This window comes from Sminthopsis crassicaudata, chromosome 2 (genome assembly GCF_048593235.1).
Source record: "Sminthopsis crassicaudata isolate SCR6 chromosome 2, ASM4859323v1, whole genome shotgun sequence".
Taxonomy (NCBI): Eukaryota; Metazoa; Chordata; class Mammalia; order Dasyuromorphia; family Dasyuridae; genus Sminthopsis; species Sminthopsis crassicaudata.
In genome coordinates, this window is record NC_133618.1 from 337,860,537 (window position 1) to 337,870,246 (window position 9,710).

General features: G+C 38.0%; 1 protein-coding gene across 1 annotated transcript; it reads left to right on the plus strand.

Moving 5' to 3' along the window:
- Positions 1-5,663: 5,663 nt before the first annotated feature.
- MGAT2 (alpha-1,6-mannosyl-glycoprotein 2-beta-N-acetylglucosaminyltransferase) lies at positions 5,664-7,793 on the plus strand. Its single transcript, XM_074290508.1, has one exon. It carries the CDS (start codon positions 6,305-6,307, stop codon positions 7,652-7,654), a length of 1,350 nt encoding a protein of 449 aa, XP_074146609.1. The 5' UTR covers positions 5,664-6,304; the 3' UTR covers positions 7,655-7,793.
- Positions 7,794-9,710: the final 1,917 nt, after the last annotated feature.

Sequence of the window (9,710 nt, forward strand, 5' to 3'; positions counted from 1 at the left end):
AAAGAGTGTTCCAAATCACTATTGATCAGAGAAATGGAAATTAAGACAACTCTGAGATACCACTACATACCTGTCAGATTGGCTAGATGAAAAGAAAAGATAATCATGAATGTTGGAGGGGATGTTTACCTGTTCATCAGCTGTAAAATGAACAGCAGCAGGAAATGGCAAAGCTATTCCAGTATCTATATTAAGAAAACTCCACAAAGAGTTTGATAAAGCTCAACAAAAAATTCACACACCACAATATGTTTAATTATTCTTCAGTAACTGGACAGAATTTATTTAAAAATGGTTTTGTTATAAATAGTGCCACTATTAATAGTTTTATAAATACAAGTCCTTTTTGTTGCCAATAACTTCCCTATGGGCATAAACCTAATAGTGAAAATACTATATAAAAAATATGAACAATTTTTTCATTTTCTTTGCATGATTCCATTTTTTTCCTAAAAATGGAAAATTTGCCTGTTTTTCAACAGCTTAACTTATCCTGAATTTTTCTATTTTTTGATAAATAGGTGTTATGTTGTAATAGTTTACATTTCTCTATTAGTACTTTTCAGAATTTTTAAGATGGTTGTTGATAGTTAGCATTTCTTCTTTTGAGAACTATTTTGACATATCTTTTGATCTCTTATCTGTGAGAAAAGATTAAATATTATAGAGTTGTTTCAATTACCTGTAGATTTTGGGTATCAGACTTTGATCAGATATTTTTTTTTGTGCAGATTTCCACCCATGTTGTAACTTTTCTTCATACTTTAGTTGCATTCCTATTACATATGCAGGTTGTTAGTTTGTTGGTTGGTTTTTTTTAATATAACCAAAGTAGCTTGGATTGTCTTTTATAATATTCCCTTTGTTATTGTTGGCTACAAATTCAGCACTTGGCTTCATTCTGAGATAGCAAAATTTAGGAGCATTAAGAAAGGATTTTCTCAGGCAAAGTCAGGAACTATATGAACACAACTACAAAACCCTTTCCATACAAATAAAGTCAGATAATCAATTGGAAAAATATCAAGTACTCATGGGTATGAGGCCAAGAGAATATAGTAAAAATCACAATACTAGCTAAATTAATTTACTTATCCAGTACCATATCAAACTCCCATGAAATTATTTTACAAATCTAGAAAAAATGCTAAAGTTCATCTGGAAAAACAAAAGGTCAAGAATGTCAAGGGAATTAATGAAAAAAAAAATGCAAATGAAGGTGGTTTAGCTGTGCCAGATCTAAAACTATATATAAAAAAAGCAGTGGTCATCAAAACCATTTGTTACTGCCTAAGAAATAGAGTAATCAATTAGTGGAATAGGTTCATTGAAACAGTCAATGACTATAGTAATCTAGTGTTTGATGAACCTCCAAACCCCAGCTTTTGGAATAAGAACTCACTATTTGACAAAAACTGCTGGGAAAATTGGAAAGTAGGATGGCAGAAACTAGGCATTGACCCACATCTAACACCAAATAACAAGATAAGGTCTGAATGGGCTCATTATTTAGACATAAAGAGTGATATTATAAACAAATTAGAACAACAAAATATAGTTTAGCTCTCAGATCTGTGGAGAAGGAAGGAATTTATGGCCAAAGAACTAGAGTTTGTTATTGAACACTAAATAGATGATTTTGGTTATATTCTTTTTTTTTCTTTTTTTTGAGGCTAGGGTTAAGTGACTTGCCCAGGGTCACACAGCTAGGAAGTGTTAAGTGTCTGAGACCAGATTTAAACTCTGGTCCTCCTGAATTCAAGGCAGGTGCTCTATCTACTGCGCCACCTAGCTGCCCCAGACTTTGGTTATATTAAGTTAAAAAGTTTTCTACAAAACTAACGCAGACAAAATTAGAAGGGAAGCAATAGACTGGACAAATATTTTTACATTCAAGGGTTCTGGTAAAGTCCTCATTTCTAAAATATATAGAGAAGGGACAGCTAGGATAGAGCACCAGCTCTGAATTCAGGAGGACCCAAGTTCAAATATGATCTCAGACACTTAATACTACCTAGCTGTGTGACCCTGGGCAAGTCACTTAACCCCAGCCTCAGAAAAAGAAAAAAAATAAAATAAAATATATAGAAAAGTGACTCAAATTTATAAGAATTCTCGCCAGTCTTTAATTGATAAATGGTCAAAGGATATGAACAGACAATTCTCACATGAAACTGAAACTATTTCTAGTCATATGAAAAGGTACTCTAAATCACTATTGATCAGAGAAATGCAAATTAAGAAAACTCTGAGATAACACTACACATCTTTCAGATTGGATAAGATGACAGGAAAAGATAATGCTGAATGTTGGATGTGGGAAAACTGGGACACTAATACATTGTTGGTGGAGTTGTGAACTAATCTAATCATTCTGGAGAGCAATTTGGAGCTATGCCCAAAGGGCTATCAAAATGTACATACCCTTTGATCCAGCAGTGTTTCTACTGAGTTTATATCCCAAAGAGATTTTAAAGGAAAGAAAGGAACCCACATGTGCAAAAATGTTTGTGGCAGTCCTTTTTATAGTGGCAAGGAGCTGAAAACTGAATGGATGCCCATCAGTTGGAGAATGGTATATGAATATTATTGTTTTTTAAGAAACAGCAGAATGATTTTAGAAAGGACTGGAGAGACTTACTATTGATGCTAAGTGAAATGATCAGAACTAGAACATCACTGTATACAGCAACAACAAGATTATATGATGATCAATTCTGAGGGGCATGGCTCTTTTCAACAATGAGATGATTGAGGCCAGTTCCAATGATCTTGTGATGAAGAGAGTCATCTACACTCAAAGAGAAGACTGTGGGAACTGACTATAGATCACAACATAGCATTCTTCTCGTTTTTGTTTTTGTTTTTTTGCATTCATTTTATTTTCTCATTTTTTCCTTTTTGATCTGATTTTTCTTGTGCAGCAAGATATTTATATAAATATGTATGCATATATTGGATTTAGCACATTTTTACCATGTTTAACATATATTGGATTACTTGCCATATAGGGAAAGGGTGGGAGGAAGGGGGGGAAATTGGAACACAAGGTTTTGCAAAGGTCAATATTGAAAAATTATCCATGCATATGTTTTTTAAATTAATTTTATAATTATAACATTTTTGACAGTACATATGCATAGGTAATTTTTTTTACAACATTATCCCTTGTACTCCCTTCTGTCCCGAATTTTCCCCTCCTTCTCTCTATCCCCTCCCCTAGATGGCAGGCATTCCCATACATATTAAATATGTTATAGTATATCCTAGATACCATATATATGTGCAGAACCGAATTTTGTTGTTGTTGTTGTTGCAAAGGAAGAATTGGATTCTAAAGGTAAAAATAACCTGGAAAGAAAAACAAAAAACATGCATATGTTTTGAAAATAAAAAACTGTAATTAAAATTTTTTTTTTCCTCTTTCTCTCCTTTCACCCATCTTGCTACTGAAACATAGTGGTTATAGTGGAGATATGTTCTTGCATGTAACCTGAATGGAAAATTGAAAGGTGTTGCTTATTGAACCCAAACCTCTTGAGAAGAGAGGTTCAAGAAGAGAGACAACACCTAGTTAGGGAATCCTGCTCTTTGGAAGATGGCAGGCCTTGGAGACAAAATTCCATAGGATCAGAACTGGAGAAGCCTTCCACTGGTCCTAGGGCAAGAGCTCTAGTTCTTTTTAGAAAAAAAAAAAATTCCTAACCAGATACGTTTCAGAGGCTATGGCTTTCCAGCTAAGTAATGGTCACTGCAAAGGTCAAGTGAGCCCAGGGGAGCATCATGCCCTGCAGAGAGCAGGTCCAACGAGCCTAACAGAATAACATGTGTAGTCAATATGTCTTACCCAGTTTGTAAATTGTGTGAATATCACCAGACCATATCAATGATTGGGAAGCATTGATGTGTAAATTGTTTATTCTCCAATTGTATTCCCTTGTTGTAAAGGGCTAGAACTGAGCAATGCACTTGGATGATGAAGCACGTGAGACTAATTGCCAATTGGACGGTTCCCTATTAACTTGTTTAAGGTTGACCCTCCCCAGCTGTTCTGTGCTGACTTGATTGGTGGGACAAAGAGAGGGAAGTGACTTGTATGGGAGGAGTAAGAGAAACTTGGGTGGTAGAACTCAAGCTCACTTGCACTCGTGACCTGGCGTTGGGGGCGACGGTAAAGATCTAGAATAAAGACATTTAGTGATCCTGACTCCTGCTGATTTCTGGAAAGATAGAGTTCCAGCACTTGTAGTCAACTCATAGTTTCTATATTTATTCACTCATCCCAATGATGTTCCTAGAAACATTTTACCCAAGAATGAAGAATGTTCTACTGTTATTCTAGTAAATGTCCTATTACCTCCAGCATTAAATATACAATCACCTCTTTGGCTTTTAAGACATCTGCAACCCAGGCCCTTCCTACTTTTCTAGTTACACTTTATTGTCCTTATAATTCCAACTTCTGGACTATAAATGGATATCACTTAGATGGAACATTCTTAATTGCCTCCTTAAGGCTAGTTACCTTTTATACCTTAATTTCATCCAATCTAGATTACCTTTAAAAAAAGTTTAATTTCTATGACATTTTAGCATGTTTGGATATCTTCAAAAAGGAAGTTTCTGATCTCACTGCAGCTTCGCATTTTTTTTCATATTAAAAAAGCCATTTTGCAGGATAGATTACCTTGGGGTAGTACCTAGTTTCCCTTTGGTGTTCAGTACATACATTATTTTGTGGAGACATTGGTGATATAGAGATTAAGAGTTCTGGCCTTTCCATTCTGTCTCTAATATTAGTTATCTGACACTAAATCATTTTCTCTCTTAGAGACTTAGTTCTTCATTTATAGAATGGAAATAACAGCAAACTTGTAACAATCAAGTCACCTACTATTATATTTCTTCTTCGAAGTAGTCATTCTACTTGTTGGAGAGGGAGGTGGAAATGGGGAAGGTGCTGAATGAGGTAAGACAGTCTTTGTCTTCTGGGAATTCACCATTACAGTCTGGGTATGAGCATTACTATTAACATGGTATTGCATAAGTTAATGCATAATGGAATATAATAAAGTAACAGGATCAAAGATTTAGAGGCGATGAAGAAACAAATTTAGAAAAAGGCTTTCTCAAAGTCACAAGAATATAATACACTGTGTAAGGTACAAACTGGAAAATGAAAAACAATGTAATGATCGAGCAGAGTCAATCCCTATCCTGTGACTCATAAGTTTTTTGATGAGGTGGCATTTGATTTTAACTTTTAAAACGAGAAAAGTCCAAACGCTAGATGTATTTTTATTTCATTTTTTATCAATCAAAGAAAGCCGGGGACTGGGTTTTTAATTGTTCTTTGCCCTTTCACTTTCTCATTTCTGATGCCTTATTCCTACTACACTCATACAAGTTTCCCCAGAAACTAGGCTTTCAAAGATGACGTGTCATTGTTGCAAAATATCAGCGACAAAGCCAAGAAGGCTCTCATCTTAGGACTCTGTCACTTCATCGCGTGGGTTCCCAGAACAGGTTTCATCCATCTGAAATAGAATGCTCCTCTCAGCCAGGCTCCTATGCAAATACTACCTGGGCACCTGCGCTCCAACTCATCACCTCGCGCCTGACGGGAAGGGGCGGGACGACTAAAACTGAATGACGGTGCCCCTGCCTAATGGATTATAGGAGGCCGATTAAGACGTCTCGGGACGTGACTGAAAAGAACCAACCAGGAGGCAAGGAGGCGGGGCGTGGGGCCGGAGGCAGAGACGTTCGCCAGCTGTGTCACAATCTACGCCGCCTAGGCTCTAGCCCAGCTGCCACCTGCGTCGCTCCACTGCCAGCTAGGAGAGGGGGCTGCGCGAGAATGAGCGCGGAAGAAGCGCTGGCTGGCTCGGCGTGCCGGAGGAGAGCTGGGAGAAGGTACTAAAGCTGCGGTGCGCTCCTACTGGACCCTCTATGCTGAATGGCGAGAGCACAGAGCACCGAGAGCCGGGTCTCTTAGCGGCCGTGTAGCTGCTGTTGCTGCCGCTGAAGAGGAGAATGGGCCGCGCCGAGGCGGCGTGGAGCCGCTGAGGACCGCTCCGGCTGCGGCTCCGGCTCCGGCTCCGTTGCTTCGGGCCTCGGGAGGGCCCCAGTGCCCATCTCACATCGGGCCAGGGATGAGTTAGCCCGGGGGATTGAAGGGAGCTTGGTGCTGCTACGGGCGGGGATTACGGCGGTCCAGCGCGCCAGCCAAAGCTAAGGTTCCCCGCGTTCGGAAGCCACTAGCTAGCCCGCTCCCTCCTCCCCGCCCCGCGGCCTTGGGACCATGAGGTTCCGCATCTACAAGCGGAAGGTGCTGATTCTAACGCTGGTGGTGGCTGCCTGCGGCTTCGTTTTCTGGAACAGTAACGGGCGGCAGCGGAAGAATGAGGCCTTCGCTGGTTCGGCGTCTGCCCCGGCGCGGGCTGCAGGCCCAGGCGACCTCCGCAGGTTCCCCAACGGTACGGCAGCCCCGCCACCCGAGGTGGACAACATGACGCTGGTGTACCGGTCGCTAGTATATCAGGTGAACTTTGACCAGACACTGAGAAACGCGGCCTCTGGGGGAGCGGGAGCGGCGGGAGCTGGCGGCGAAAAGGCCGGCGGCGATGCCGCCGGGGGCTCCACGCAACTGGAGCCGGAGCTCGTGCTGGTGGTCCAAGTGCACAATCGGCCCGACTACCTCAAGCTGCTACTGGACTCGCTTCGTAGGGTCCAGGGCATCGGTAACCTCTTAGTCATCTTTAGCCACGATTTTTGGTCGGCTGAGATCAATCAGCTGATCGCCGGAATAGATTTCTGCCCCGTGCTGCAGGTCTTCTTCCCTTTCAGCATCCAGCTGTATCCCAACGAGTTCCCCGGCAACGACCCCAAAGATTGTCCCCGAGACTTGCAAAAGAAAGCAGCTTTGAAAATGGGCTGCATCAATGCGGAATATCCGGACTCTTTCGGCCATTACCGAGAGGCCAAGTTTTCTCAGACCAAACACCACTGGTGGTGGAAGCTGCATTTCGTTTGGGAGAGGGTCAAGATTCTCCATAATTATGCTGGTCTTATGGTTTTTCTGGAGGAGGATCATTATCTATCCCCAGACTTTTTTCACGTGCTCAAAAAAATGTGGAAATTGAAACCGCAGGAATGTCCTGAGTGTGATGTGCTCTCCCTGGGGTCATATTCTGTTAGTCGAAGTTTCTTTGGCAAAGCAGACAAGGTGGAAGTGAAAACTTGGAAATCTACGGAGCACAATATGGGCCTAGTGTTGACTCGAGGTACATATGAGAAACTGATTGAGTGCACAGATACTTTCTGTACTTATGATGATTATAACTGGGATTGGACTCTTCAGTATTTGACTACAACTTGTCTTAAAAATTTCTGGAAAGTCATGGTTCCTGAAGTTCCTAGGATTTATCATGCTGGAGACTGTGGTATGCACCACAAGGATCCCTGTAGACCATCCACCCAGAGTGCCCAAATTGAATTGCTCTTAAACAAAAACAAACAGTATCTGTTTCCTAAGAGTCTAAGTATCATTAAAAAGTATGCTTTGGCTCCTCTCCTCCCACATGGGAAAAATGGAGGGTGGGGAGATATTAGGGACCATGAACTCTGTAAAAGTTATAGAAGACTGCAGTGAGAACTGCAAAAATAAAAATGACAGTTTTTTAAAACTTGGATCTTTTTGGTCTAAAGGACACAAAAACTGTATAAAATGATTTAGGAACTGGTTTCTGCTTTAATACAAATAAACATTCTTGTTGAAAGTGTTGAAAAAATAGTAATTTTTTTTAATCACATCTTTTACATTTTAAACCTGGAACAAATTCTGTTTTGAAGGTAGTATTCCAAAGTCCAAAATCCCATCTACAAAAAAATTAAATTGGAAGGGCTTCGGAATAAGAGAAAACATTACTAAAATTTATCTGTTACAAATTTTTAACTGGATCTTTGTGTACTTTTCCACTTTTTAAAAATTTTCAAACACTGAAATTCATTTTTTAAATTAAAAAAAACAGTACATTTTTTTAAAATTTTAAATTATAAAATTTTATAAAAAATTTATATAAATAAAATATAAAATTATAATTATTAAATTATAAAATTAATTATTAAATTATTGACCTGCCTGAACAGAACTTTTTTTCTTTTGGTATATGGAAACTTAAAACATTGTTTCTACTTAGAATGTAGAAATATCTGTTTTTGTTTTGTTTTTAATTTAAGGTTGCCAAAATAAAAATCCACATGTTTGCATTTAAGAATTCTTGATATTTTTTAGGTCAATTTTATAACCTCAATGTCAAAATTTAGTTGATGTTTGTATTTTAAAAATCTGATGTTATTTGGAAAACAAGAATACTAGACTATGGAATCAGAGGAGCTGGATGTAGAAGTGGCTTCGGCCCACTGTGTAACTTCTCTGAACCTCAATTTCTTCATCTGTAAAATGAGCAAAAGTGTATTGCCTACCTCATACGGAGGTTGTGAAGATCAGCTGAGCATGAGTTTGAATTAATTACTAAGAATGTGTAATAATTTTTAATTTCAGATAATTTGTCCTTTCCCAAAAAGAATACCAATGAATCAGTCCTTTTTGGAAGAAAATATTTAACTTTCAAATTACCCAAACACAGAAAATGTTAAACTTTAATGTAAATGAAACTTAAAATGACAAATTACAAAGACCCAGAAGCTTACTTAAAATATTCATACATGGAGTAGTTAGTAAAAAGTTTCAATTTTATTCAATTGCAGTTGACTAAAGAAATCTAGATTCTATACAAAATAAATGCCAGCAAATCCAGTAAGAATAAACGAATTACATAGATTTTAAGTGTTTATCACATTCTATCCAGCTGAGAAGAAACTTTTTATGCAGCCATTTTGCCCATCATCCTATACCTCATCACTCCTAGCTTAGGTTTCCCAGTTTTTGCAGGTTTGGCCTAAAATTCTCATTCTAAAAAGCTTTCAGTAGATCAGATTAGTTTTCTTGGATTTTCAATAACTCAATGGATCAGCCACTATGTACAGTCCAAAAAGTAACACATTTCTGGACTCGGTATTTGTTGGCCAGCAAATAAGTACTTTTAAACTTCTTGTTCCAGCTGTTCCATCAATTTATTAGAGTCTCTTGCTTCTTAGATTCAAGCAAGTTAAAGTTTTACTTGCCCTTTTTGACTAATGACTATTGCACCAGACTCTATTGCAGGGAATTGAATGTTCTTTTCATGTCTTTGACTATTTTTCTCCCATTCCAGGAGGCATGAGAATTTTACTTTAAATTATGTAAATTTTATTTTTCTCTGGAATATAACAAATTTTCCTCTTCAATTTTTAATTTTAATTTTTTCAAAAAAATTACATGAAACTAAAAGACATTTTAATACTTTGGTAATACATTCTAAGAAACACCGATGAATTTTTAAAGTAATTATTAGAAAAAGTGTCTGATATCCTATTATATATGATAAGGCAAAAAAATATTTTCAGAGCTGAAGCAAAAATATTAAATACTATTTTGTTTGGGGAATATTTTGTTTAGTGATTGTCAAGGGTTTAAAAAAAAGTTTTTTTTAATCCCTTCTGAGCTTCTAGGACAGAAGTTCTTTAGGTTATAATGCAAATCTAGAATAATTAGATAAAACCTGGTTTAAGATATCACAGTTTCAAAATTCTGCCCTGTGTATTGC

Bases quoted from the DNA above. Each gene is read 5' to 3' on its own strand.
- MGAT2 (XM_074290508.1), top strand. From the start codon at position 6,305: ATGAGGTTCCGCATCTACAAGCGGAAGGTGCTGATTCTAACGCTGGTG.